A 14,060-nucleotide genomic window follows, 5' to 3' on the forward strand; every position below is an offset into this window, starting at 1 on the left:
TTAAAATTCTAAAGCCATAATTTACCTTAATTGTTGGCAGTAGTTCAGCTTTCCATGATAAATCAATCCCTTGCCGGCTTTGAAATGAATATGAAAATATAATTAAAGGACAAATATATTAAAATATTATAAATTATAAATAAGCTTCAGAGGAAAAAGAAACCAGCTACAGACCTATCAGAGAAAGTTCTAATGAAACAAGGTCCAATAAGTCTAATCCAATATACTCTTATCCATACAGTCCTTTTGGATACAAAAAAATTGTTTTTCCTAGCAACCATTTCTATGTTTGCAAATACTACTGATATGTTAATTTCCTTTATTTTTCATTTAAAAATCAATACTATAATGTAATGTAGCAGCAAAATCAGCTTAAGAATGTATGAAGCAGGGTGCCTGGGTGGCTCAGATGGTTAAGCGTCTGCCTTCGGCTCAGGTCATGATCCCAGGGTCCTGGGATCGAGTCCCACATCAGGCTTTCCGCTCAGCGGGGAGCCTGCTTCTCCCTCTGCCTCTTTCTCTGTCTCTTATGAATAAATAAATAAAATCTTAAAAAAAAAAAAAAAAAGAATGTATGAAGCGGGGCGCCTGGGTGGCTCAGTTGTTAAGCGTCTGCCTTCGGCTCAGGTCATGGTCCCAGGGTCCTGGGATCGACCCCTGCATTGGGCTCCCTGCTCAGCGGGAAGCCTGCTTCTCCCTCTCCCACTCCCTCTGCTTGTGTTCCCTCTCTCGCTGCGTCTCTCTGTCAAATAAATAAATAAAATCTTTAAAAAAACAAAACAAACAATGTATGAAGCTATTTTAAAAAGCGTGATTTCGGAGTGCTTGGGTGGCTCAGTCAGTTAAGCATCTGACTCTTGATTTTGGCTCAGGTCATGATCTCCAGGTCATGGGATCGAGCCCCCATCAGGCTCTGTGCACAGCAAGGAGTCTGCTTGAGATTCTCTCCCTCTCCTTCTCCCTTTGCCCCTTCCCAATACCCCTGGCTCCCTCCTTTTCTCTCTCTCTAAAATAAATAAATCTTTAATAAGTATGATTTGTATTATTTATATTGAGAAAAATGAACAATTGAGGCCCTTAGTTTCAAAAGACTTACCACATAGAAGTGCTGTTTATGCAGCCAAAAATCCAACTATTTGTATCCTGTTGATTAATAACACAAATCACACTAAATATTATAGAAAATAATTACATAAAATAGGCAGCTTAACATTTTACTATTATGTGATAGGGTTAGTAAGCATGATGGAAACATAAAATAGCAACCTGTTATTTAGAAACATTTCCAAGCTGTTTCAAAAGTCATATAGGTCAAGGGCAGGTAAAGAAGTCTTATGTCAATATAGATAGGTAAGCAAGTAACCTAGAGCAGCAGGAAGAGAAAGAGTGACCTCTCCACAGCATAATGCGTAAGCAAATTTAATTTTTGAACCAATGCTTTCAGAGTTCAGCAATGTTTAATTAGGTAGTTTAATTAGGTAGTTACATAGTAAGTAACTACATTTTAAGTAAATATAGAAGATGAACACCCATCGGCAGACTTTTAAACAAACAAAAAAAAAATCCAGAGTCAAGTAATTAAAAATAGCAATTAATCTAAGTATAGCTTGCTAGTTTACCACTTGAGTTCTCATTTGATTATCAGGCAAAACTATGTAACTGAGAATGTGTTTGGATTAAAGCACAACTCCAAGGGCTCAAGACAAAAGCTGGTTATGACTTTATCAGGGTACCCTGGGAATGCCGCAGAGATGGTAGTGATATTTTAACAATGTTATGTATTTATCTTCAGTCATTTAAGAGAGGTATGACCAAAGACCTTCACTGCAACTTTTAAGGAAGTAGTTAAGAGCGATGTTCCAAGATCTGATGATCCAACTACTAAAATCCTACACCAAGGTATAAGAGGGTAAGAAACACTGCTCAGACAGGTACATAAAATTTTCCTTAATAAACAGAGAGGATAATGCAAAAGATATTAATCCTTTCATCCAATATTTATAAAGTCTATTCTAGAGCCATGTAATTACGCTACGCCTTCAAGGAAAAAATGATAAATGAGGCAGACATGGTCTCTGCCCTCATGGAGCTTAAATACAATTTGAAGACATTTTCCAAGAATACAGAAAAGAAAGCTGAAAGGAAAACAAAAAATAACGTGGAATTTGTCTGCTCTTTACTGCTGGCAAAATACTTGTGTGACTTCTGTATCAGTTAACTGTGTTTCCCAAGAATAATGTGACATTATAAAGCAAGGCAAAAGAAAAGATCTGCATAGCTTAGACAAGGAACATCTAGTGAGCTCTCAAAGTTCACCCCACTTTTGTAATGGGTTTTTGCGGCTACTAAGGGAGCCTATCTTCAAAGACAGCCCTTAATATGAAAATTGTCAATATTTTATACTATACACTTCCGTATATAGAGAATTCTGACTTATTCATCAACAAATTGAAAAAATATTATTCAAGCCCACCCTAAAACACCATGTTGCTATAATCTATAAGGTATCAAAAGAACAATTTCAGGTCATCTAGCAAGCATCCCTAATTATAAAAACTGCACTGAAAATCTCAGAAAAAGTCACTCAATAATTAACAATTCCTAAAGTATACTGAAGAGAAAATGCTACTTGATCATAAAATTTATATAATAGATCTAAAGAGAAACCTATCTACAGTAAAAAATGATGCTCTCAAAGGCTGCTAAAATTGTTAGGTGAAAAACTGATTAGGAACTTTATATAGGATAGACCATGCTAATACCACCTGAGTCTACTGGTAAGTCTTTAGGTCACTAAAGTGGGACAACTAGATACTATATAACTTCTGGTTAAGTACATAGTTCTAATTATAAAATATTCTTGCCACAAAAAATTAGTGGTAATTAATTTAATTAAAAAATAATCAAGATTCTAAATCTAACAACCAGTTTACAGAAAACATAAGGGATAGAAACACATGTTAAGAGATACCACAAGAGGGGTGCCTGGGTGGCTTAATCAGTTAAGCATCTGCCTTTGGCTCAAGTCATGAACCTGGGGTCCTGGGATCGAGCCCCGTCAGGCTCCCTGCTCAGTGGGGAGTCTGCTTCTCTGCTTCTCCCTCTCCCCTGTGCTCTCTCTTTCCCCCTCTCTCTCTCGCACATGCTCTAATAAATAAATCTTTAAAAAAAAGATACCATGAGAATAGTCACCTAAACCCAGAATGTGGGAAATTCTGCAGAACATATAACCCACTTGCTTAAACAAATAAATGGGGGGATAAAGAGGAGGCCATTATAAAAAACTTAGGATCCATGAATCAAATATAACATGTATACTTTTTGGATTCTGATTCAAATAAACAAACTTAGAATTTAACTGAACAGAGGACAATTGAACATGGATTGGATATCACATGATACTAAGGAATTAATAATTAATTTTGTTGGATGAAATAATATTACAGTTAACCTGCACAATTCTTATCTGCTAGAAAACATATTGAAGTACTTAAGGATGAAATGATAAAATGCCTAGAATTTGCTTTAAAAATGCTTCAGTCAAAAAAAAAGTGAAAAAGGGATAAATAAAAATGGCAGTATTCATAACTGTTAAAGCTATGTGATAGTTATGTGAGATTTCATTATTATATTCTACTTTAAATGACTGAAAACTTCTATAATACAAATTGAAAAGATCTTTAAAATTCACCACATAACTTGATGCTAATTAATACCCATGGACCTTAAATACAGAAAAGGGATCCTCCAATAAGCCAAATGGAGAATTTGAACTTTGGCAAGGATTTTTCTCACTATAATACTGACATTCTGATTTGGAATTTAATTAACTGAGTGTGGATATTTTAAGCCAGCAGTCTAAGGGCCAGATTCTCTTGCGATAAACCGCCCATCCAGATTTTAGGCTAGGAGATGTTAGTCTCTGTGAGAGATGCAAAACTCTGGTCATCCCACTAAAATTAGTATTCATTAGCACCTAGACCACAATACCTATCATTTCTAAAGACTTTAGTATATAGCAAATGGCAGTATCTACCAACTAAGTGACATATTAGATTCTAGTTCTAAAGAATACAAATAACCCAACAAAAGGGAGAAGTGGAAAGAAATTATGAAAAACACAAATATAAAGTGAAGAAACTTGGGAAATGCCAAAAAAAAAAATTCAAAAAGAGGGAAAAGAACCCAAATTGGGAAAACAAGTTCCTGAAAGTAAGAAATGCTGACAAATAAATTATTACTTAAATATAACAAAGGCATCCTATAGCATGTAACACATTTTTTGACAATGTCTGATAGTAGGTATTCATTAAAAAGAAATACGTAAAATCATCACTTTGGTAACTCTGAGTCTAGATAACATTTTAACAAAAAGTTACTATTTTAGAGAATGTTTGGTATAAAAAGTCCTGCAAATTTGAGTATAGAAGCCAAGAGAAAAACAGTATTTACTTCATAAAATTCCTATAGAATAGCTTTGTTTAAATATATCTGTTATTTAAAGTACAAACAGAATCTTAGAATTAGGATATTTGAACTGAATTCCTTCATCCTAAACACAGAAGTAAGGTAGAAAAACAGGGTGAAAGACCCAAACTAGAGCCAAAAGTATAATTTAATAGTAAATTATCAGTTATAGAAACATTTTGATTAATACTTTTCAATCAAAACTGTTTGACAAATATTTTTCAATTTATTAGATTTAATAATAGTTCATAGCTAAAGAGATCTATTAGATATTAGTTGAATCTTAAAAATAGACTTTTAGATTTACATGCAATCTACCAATTATCTTACCAGCATGGTGCTCTGACAATAGACATGAGTGTAGATTTTTCTATGATTTGCAAGAGGAAATGTAAAATATATCTTATCAGATTCCTAAAAAAAAAAAAGAGGAAAAACATAATAAAACTATTAAGAGAGTAGACAATTTCATCATTTAAATATACAGATAAAGCAAAAATTATTCTAATTTTATCATTCTTGGTATTGTTGAGAACCAATATTCTAGGAGTGGGAAGAAGATACAGATTAAGTCAGGAATATCAGGTACCCTGCAGTCCTGAATATGTCTTAGAAATAGCAGTATAGATGCATGTTTTTTGTTTCGGTTTGAGTTTTGGCCTAATGATCAACATAAAATACATTTCTTAGCTCTGTTCACTGAAAAGGCCTAGAAATGCTAGCCCACTAGCCATAAACATCTCTAGTGCCCAAATTATGGTTTTAAGACACCATTTCCCAAATAACAGGGAGAGCTCCTTAGGACAAAGCTGATTCAAGGTCTGGGGCAGGAAATGTACAAAATGAGTTCAAATATTTTCTCATACTAGGTAGTGAAGAAACTATCAAAGAGACAACCAAAGAGCAGCTTTACCAAAAAGATTTAGGAGCCTAACTTGAAATGGCTTCTACTGGTCAAAGACAGAAGAATTTTAATATTTTAGATGGAAACACAAATATGTTTAAAAGATGAGTTCATAATAATACTAGGAGAAAAACCCCCAAAACCATTTATGATCACTGATGGAGGTTTGTGAGCCAGCTCGCTATTTCTGAAAACCAGTAAATATAAGATCCAAAGATCCAAGCAATTATAATTTTCTCCTTTTCTGATATGTTCCACTTTTGATAAATTTAGTAGACAAGAAATTTCCCAATATAGTGTTCCAGTTAATAAAGAAAAAAATAATTGAATTAGGGTACCACCATTTTTTGCATCCCCCTAAATGAATTAATGACTCTAGGCATGCTTCACCAACAGCTGCTAACATCACAAAAAAAGAGATAGTCTAGCCAAAACAAAAACTGAATCTGATCAAGCAAATGAATCTGATCCAAGTACTAAGTTACAGGAAAAGAGTAGACAAAGGAATATACTAAATGGCACTGAAGGAATGCAATCAGCAAATCAAGACTGTATGAAATCTATAGGACAAATGACTTGTTTTTTCAACAAATACGCTACAAGGAAAGAAAAGGGGTAGAGTAAGTATGAGAGATTAAAAGAGGAATAAGAGACATATTAACAAACGACAATATGTGGACATTATTTGTATTCTCATTTAAACTGAGAAACAAAAAATTTAACAGTTATGATAAAACTGGGAAACTGAACACTAACTAGATATTAAGGAATTATTATTAAATTGTCTTAATACGGGAAAATATATGTAGTTATCTTTTTAGAAGAGTCTTTATTTATTTATTTTTAATTAATTTTTTTTTTAAAGTAGGCTCCATGCCCAGTGTGGAGCCCAATGCAGGGCTTGAACCCACGACCCTGAGATCAAGACCTGAATTGAGATCGAAAGTCAGACGCTCAGCCAACTGAGCCAACCCAGGTGCCCCAAGAGTCTTTTTAAATATAAATACCAAAATGTTTTTGAAAAAAATACCAAATGTTTTTGAAAAAAATATTAAAAATTTCCATTGATGGTATACTTACATTGTAAGCCACATAGGTCCATTTGGACACTTTCACTGGAACCCACATAGATGTCCCTAAGGTAAAGGAAATTAATTTGTTTGGCTTGCTTTTAAAATATGAAACCATTACTTTTATTGAATGCTCACGAAATACTTCTCAATTACAACGAGATTTGAAAAAGAAGTGGTTTCCTGAACAATAGCTATTTTAAAATAAGAAATCTAGTAAGATGTTATCTGTGCTCATCATCAACTAGCATTCACATCAAGTAAAGCATTTTAAATTTATTTTGTGCCTTTACTCTAAGGATGTATCAATAAAAAAGAAATAAATTATCTTATTTTCCAAACTGAGTATAACAGGTATTATATTAACAGCAAGTGATATGCTGTTAAACCAAAAGAAGAATGAAAAATGACTGATACTGAAAAGTCAAAAATAATGATCGTGTTTTACATGACTGTCAGGAAATAGAGACATTTAACTCTATCGTTAAAACTTTGTACTTCTCATGTTATTTTCAGAACAAAATTTTTATCAGCAACATCAACTGTTTCTCTCCTTTTTCCCTTCCTTAATCAAGAACCTCATAAGAAACCATCATAGAGAAATTAATAAAACATAATAGGATTATAGTAGCTAAGTACCACAGTTTCAAAGACTTCACTAATAACAAATTTACCTAAAAATAAAACTTGATTGAAAATAAAAATATGTTATTACCACCAACCTGTTAAGTCAGAAATTATTGCTGGATTTTCCTCAAAGTGTTTTGCTGGGTGTCTTATAAAGTGGTGATTCAAAACCGACAATTTCTTCTTGGGATTTTGAGTTATCTAGAAAGAATAATGATATATTTTGTATCTTTTTATATCCATTGTGATAGTTCAATGAAACTTTGCAGCAAGTAATAGTGATAAGAGCCAACAGTTACTTATTCTGGGCCAGGCACTGTTCTAAGTATTTAATATGTTATTAACTCATTTAACCATCACAAGAGCTCTAGGAGATAATAATCCTTTTATCTGGATTTTTACTAAGAAACTAAAGCACCAGAGAAATTAAGGAACTTGCCCAAGGTCATACTCCTATTAACAGTCTGGGCCAGGATTCAAACTCAGGCAGTCTGGCTCCAGAGCCCATGCTTTTAATTATTATTCAACTAGTGCCTCTCAAGTAACAGTTAAGAATAAAACATACAAAGGTGTGTAGAGACAGATGAGAACTTAAGAGATCCTCCAGTCTAGTGATTCCAACACACTACTTTCCAAACTCAGACCAGTACCAATCCCACAACAAAAAATTCACTGGTCATCAGAGAAAATATGAATTGCCAACTGTCCTTCCTTGGAAACTACTTTGCTTTATCCTGTCTTACTTTCATTGTGCCTAAATATCCTTTCTTTCATGAAATAAAAATAGGATTTTTTGTTGTCTGTTTTAAAATATCCTAGCACAATAAATGTCTGCAACTTTATACCAGTTCCTCCTTTAAAGAAAAAAAAAAAGTACTTGGGTCTAAAATCCATTCAGAATCTACCACTATTCAACTCTATAGTTTAAGCCCTGAGGCCCTGACAGGTAAGTGATTTTCTCAACAACATAATGAGAGAATGACAAAGAAATGACAGTGAGGACCCAGGTCTGGTAAATCTTTTCAATTCCTTAGGAAGTCACCCAGCATTTGCTTGAATATTTATTTCTAACTTGCTATTGTGAAAAATAATACATTCCAATTTTAATAATTCTTGTGAGGAGGATGCTCTGCCATATTTAGAGCAAATATCTGACTCCCTGTTACTTTGATATATTAAGTTAGGGGCCAGCCCTTCAAAAAACTGAAGACTGTTACATCCCCCATCCAATAAAACATTTCTTTACAGATTAAACAACTTCAAAAACATCAACTATTTTTCATAGAACTGTTTCAAACCCTTCATCACCCTGACTGCCTTCCCTGGATAAACTCAAGTTTGTTAATTTCCTCCTTATAACACAACATACAAAATAGAATATAGTTCCTTAGATATCTAACTATAGTAGAAGGCAGTGGAAATTTTATCTTCATTGATGCAAACTCAATACTTCAATCAACTCAATCTAATATAAAACTAGTTTTGACTTTTTTTAAAAGCAGCCACATCTGTTCACAATCATTTAAAAGTAATAGGTCTTGGGCGCCTGGGTGGCTCAGTTGGTTAAGCGACTGCCTTCGGCTCAGGTCATGATCCTGGAGTCCCAGGATCGAGTCCCGCATCGGGCTCCCTGCTCGGCAGGGAGTCTGCTTCTCCCTCTGACCCTCCTCCCTCTCATGCTCTCTGTCTCTCATTCTCACTCTCAAATAAATAAATAAAATCTTTAAAAAAATAAAAATAAAAATAAAAGTAATAGGTCTTTTTGCCAAAATTTTAGTTAACTCAGGACTCTCCCATCCTTACTCACTCTCCAGGGAATCCATCCACTTGTAAGTTTTTCAGCTATGCCTTTTATGCTGATAACCATCAGAAATTATTCTCTAATTCTGATTCCTTTGTACCACATGTTTGGGACTAATTATGCTTATAGTTTCCCTGTATATATGTTTGCTTCTCTTCCTAATATCATCTTGAGGGATAGCAATCATATCCTAATTTTTTATTGTCTAATATTTAGTCCAGTTGATTATATATAGTGAGGCTGTGAAACAGAACTCAGTTTCATAGTTTGATTCTTAGCAATATTAGTTACCAAAAATTTCTCATTTGTCCCTTAAAATGTGTCTGTAAATTACTTATCTATCCAGAATTATAATTTATTACACTAGTATTAAAAATTTCATCTCAGGATTTAATGGAAAACAAGATTTATTAAAATTAGTTTTATGGGGGCTCTTAGGTGGCTCAGTCGTTGAGTGTCTGCCCTCAGCTCAGGTCGTGATCCCAGGGTCCTGTGATCAAGCCCCGCATTGGGCTCCCTGCTCTGCAGGGGGCCTGCTTCTCCCTCTCCCGCTCCCCCCGCTTGTGTTCCCTCTCTGGCTGTCTCTGTCAAAAAAAAAAAAAAAATCTTTAAAAAAAATAAAATAAAATAAATAAAATTAGTTTTATGTAGTGTGTCAACTATACCTCAATAAAAAAATTAGCTTTCTGTACAATATTTATTTTTTTAAAAATTTATTATTTATTTATTTGACAGAGAGAGAGATAGCGAGAGCAGGAACACAAGCGGGGGGAGTGGGAGAGGGAGAAGCAAGCTTCCCACTGAGCAGGAAGTCTGATGTAGGGCTCGAACCCAGGACCCTAGGACCATGACCTGAGCCAAAGGCAGACGCTCAACGACTAAGCTACCCAGGCGCCCCTCTGTACAATTTTTAAAGAATATACCTGTCTGTGATACTACTGTTCTTCATGGGTTGAAATGGGGTTTTTTCCTAAGCCTACCAAATGTCATTCCAAATACAAACTGGTCTTACAATTTTAATTGATTCTATTATATCTAGTTGCACTCTCTCAAACTGACTAAAAAAACATTTGCCATAGTTAAGACTCACAATTAAAACAAGGTTGAAAAACTGAAAAATATTTGCATTGCATGACCAATTCATAGTGTTAATTCTATAAGGCTGTTTTACTTTAATAAATGTGCTAACTTAAATATGGCATCTTGTGGCTTAAAATGTGGCAAAACACAACAATTTGGGTCTTTTTTTGGGGGGTCTCTCTTTTATTGTATTCTTCAGGACAGAGGTAAGTATTTATGATTCTAATAGCAGTTCTGCAGCTTTCTGAAGGGTTAAGGAAAAAACACAAACAGTACCCCACTTCCAAGAGTGAAAAGCCTTATAAGAGAACTTAAAAGTTCTAAGACACAATAAGGAAAGCATTACCTAGAGATCTATTGAGAAAGAGGCCACACATACTAGTCTCTCAAAAAATTGGAGCCTTCAAGGAAAAGAATCCAAAAATAACAGCTAAATACTTTGCCATAATGAAGAAAATTTCCTAATACACAGGGAACTTTTTATCCAAAAGGAGAAGCCATAGCCACAGTTCTCAAGACATGTTTCTATGAAACAGTGAACAAGATGACCTGAGGTTAAAAAAAAAGGCTGCTTAAGATGAAAAAATAGCAATCTGTTCCCAATTCACAGAAAAAAATTTAAGTTCATGGATAAAATTCCCTGAATTTTGCTGAAATCCTTGGTGCCCACTACTGTATATCTGCTGGCAGACATGAAAGAGATGAAAGAGTAATATGATGTTCTATAAATAGCACTAGGATTTCCAGGTGTCCTGCTAATTGAACAACTTGGAAAATCATTAGTTTGTAGAGTTTATAAGTGAAATCTCATTACAAAAAACATTCAGCTACTAAAAGTACATAATTTAAGTTCTGGCGAGCATGGGTTAGCCAATGAATGAAGACATTTTGATCCTACCAGAAAGATAAAGATGCTTTTTTTTAAAAAAAAATTTAAGCAAAAATGTCTATCAAGATACATTATGAAGTTTACAACATATTACTAAAAAAAGGATAAAATAGCTTGTAGTAAGTATTTTAAGTTAAATAAAAGTTAAAAGGATATATATCAAATTTTAAACAAGTAAAGGGGAAAAACTGGGGGAAGATCTAAAGCATCTTTTCACTTTTTCATTTTCATTGCATTCTATTAATTATTAATAGTGATCAAAGTATTATCAGAGAAAAATATATTTCTATTTTGAAACTAATTACAGTTGATACAACATATAAGGCTTCTACTTTTATGAAAGTAAAAAAAAAAAAGTATTAAATCCATCCTGCTGTAACAAAAGCTTTTACTCTGCTGAAGTAATTTTTAGCTTAAAAATACATACTTGTTTAGTATCAGCATCAATAAGATCAAAGAATGCTCGAACTGTAGTCAATTGTAATTGTTTACACCTAAAGAATAAAATGTAACAATGTTACAATAAAACTTTATTTAAAAACATACTTTTGATACAAACACGCACAATTCTATTACTTAATGGAATATCTGAGTTTTCTTTACTGCTCTAAACTCTAAAGGTATTTAAGGAATCATTATTATTAAGAATATTTTAAACTTGAAACATATAAAAATAAAGCAAATTAAATCTTCTTGGACATTTGACAATGGAACTATCAGGGTCCTTCTGTTCTCCCTAAGTCTCCTTGTCCATCCCAGCTATAAACAACTGTCTGCCCCATCTTTATATGCCTAAACTTGTGCTTCTTGCAGACACCACTGACTGCACAGCCAGAGGAAAGTGAAAAAATAATCTTTAAGCTAAAACATATAGCGTTAAGATACTAGGGTCTATGTATTTCTTGACCCTTATTTCATCTATTTATATTAAGGGTAAATCTAACTCCTACTTGGTTTTTCATGTGATGCTCTAGAATAGTTAATGCTATATTAATCAAGTCCCTGAGTTTGGTGACTGGCCAAGAGCTCAGAAGAGCCTATCACAAGTACCTTTGATTCTGCCCAACTATGACAAACTCTAAAATTCTGACATTTGACTCTAGCTTCATTTGAGATTCATGCTAGTGGTTCTTTAAGAGATGATTTTACAAGCTGTCAAGGGAACCTTGGTCAAACTGAGACAAAAACCAAGGTTAGAGTTCTAAGCCCTTAAGTCAATCTTTCTCCCAAATCTATTTATTTATGGATAAACTGCTAACAAGGCTAACAAACCAATCAATGCACTGGTAAGAAAAAAGGGCCACCACAAACCACCAAAATAAGCCTATTATATATTAACTTACCATACAATGGAAAGGTGGTCTGTTGAGACCCAGGTCTTAGGCACTGCTGAACTCTAAAAGGACAAGGAAAAAAAAAAATCCAACTTAAGAAAAGCACATTTGTTATTCTCCCAAAGGTTTGAAATTCTCATAAGCTAATATTTAGAAACATGTAACATTAGTTTCATTATTTTATGATGCACAGACATATTTAAATGATGCATTCTTAGAAAGGTGATCCAAAAATATTAAGGTAGTTCCTGTATAAAATCAGTATCATTACTGCTTAGTCAAGCTTAAATTACCCTTCAAAAATTATTAAAGCATCTAACAGATTCCTTACTGAAGTTTAATATCTAACTCTCTATTACTCTATTAAGAGTCTGAGTTTATGGTTCTTTAAATAAATCACAATTACTTTAGTAATTTTAGTTCTGACTAGACTACTTTGATATTCTAAGATGTTACTTTTTAATCAGGTGTGCCTGAGAAATACCCAGCCTCAGAGAGCTTTTTCAAAATAAATATGCCTGATCACAATTCCAAAGCAATCAAATCAGACTCTTTTTTTTTTTTAGAGAGGGAGAGAATCTTAAGCAGGCCCCAACCTCAGCACAGAGTCCAATGCAGGGCTGGATCTCATGACCCTGAGATCATGACCTGAGCCAAAATCAAGAGTCAGACGCTTAAAAGACTGAGCCACCCAGGTCCCCAAAATCGGACTCTTTCAAGTATGGTACAAGGTTACTTATTTTGAAAACATCCCTACATTAGGATATATATACTACTAGTTAGAGACATACTAGCAAAAGGCTCCTAAAAAATATAACTGTTTGAAGAAGGCTTCCTAACAATGGCACAGCACCGTTCAAGAACTAGAGACTCCTTTTCATACCAGGTAATGACTTTCCTGTGAATAGCATCTTACATACAACAGGAAACATTAAGTAAATCTGATACTATTTTTCACAGTGTCTCTCTTTGCATTCAAGAAAGGGTTGCTTACTGTGAGCCTGGGTCCCTTAAAGGGACTCCTTCAAAAACCACCCACCAACTTAAATACATACCTAGGGCAGGTATAGGAGCAATATTTTTAAGTGCTATTATCTGTATGAGTGTATATTACAGCAGTTCAGCCTACCTTACTAATACTAAAACAACCGAGGTCTCTAACTTCATTTATCTAGTCCCAATGGCTATAAATGTCAATTAACTATTCTTGATATATCATCAAAAAACTGTTACTTCTTAATAATTACTTTTTTAAAGTAAACATATATGTAGATATATGAAAGGTTGTAAGTTATTTGGGGGCTAAAATACTAAATAAAATTGAGACAGTAACCAGCTTTGAGAAAATTCCATTAAGAGGTAAAATATTTTCATCAGAGATACAGAAATACAAGTGCCTTGAAAGCAACAAATTATCAAATTGATTAGAAAAGAGGGACACAGACACACGCGTGTGTGCGCACGCACGCACACACACAAAGAAACCAAAAGATAAGCTGCAGGAAGGGGCATCAATATAGCAACATGCTCCAGGTCAAGTCTAGAAAAAATTACATCCAATTTTATATTACTAACATATCTGTGTTTACTAAAGAACTGATATTTAATGTTTTGAGGACTTCCAGCAAATATCTGCCCCAAATAATCAACATCAAATAAAACAATTCATACCAATAATGAGGTTTGAGAGATTTACCAATTTAGTTTCAAAGCTATTATGGTTATATCACAACTCCTCCGGTAGTAAGAAAATGGTGGGTAATAGTAGAATGGCTTAATAATTTTTGTCCTATGTGTGGCAAGCATTCAATAATACTTGTTTAATAAATGAACAGTAATCTAAGGTGGGGCAATAGACAAACTGAGCAAGGGAGTATTTATGAAGAGA

The 14,060-nt window shown here is 33.9% G+C and overlaps 1 protein-coding gene across 1 annotated transcript in view; it reads right to left on the reverse strand.

Annotated features, from left to right (window-relative positions):
* Positions 1–14,060, reverse strand: part of PGAP1 (post-GPI attachment to proteins inositol deacylase 1) — a 67,973-nt gene that overhangs the window by 32,937 nt on the left and 20,976 nt on the right. The window contains exons 6-12 of the mRNA XM_021702969.2: positions 12,182–12,234; positions 11,266–11,332; positions 7,164–7,269; positions 6,452–6,507; positions 4,798–4,881; positions 1,097–1,143; positions 26–77 (exon numbers count right to left, since the gene is read on the reverse strand). Coding sequence (XP_021558644.1) covers positions 26–77; positions 1,097–1,143; positions 4,798–4,881; positions 6,452–6,507; positions 7,164–7,269; positions 11,266–11,332; positions 12,182–12,234 — 465 coding nt within the window. The remainder of the gene's footprint in view (positions 1–25; positions 78–1,096; positions 1,144–4,797; positions 4,882–6,451; positions 6,508–7,163; positions 7,270–11,265; positions 11,333–12,181; positions 12,235–14,060) is intronic.

Source organism: Neomonachus schauinslandi, chromosome 3 (genome assembly GCF_002201575.2).
Source record: "Neomonachus schauinslandi chromosome 3, ASM220157v2, whole genome shotgun sequence".
NCBI classification, from domain to species: Eukaryota; Metazoa; Chordata; class Mammalia; order Carnivora; family Phocidae; genus Neomonachus; species Neomonachus schauinslandi.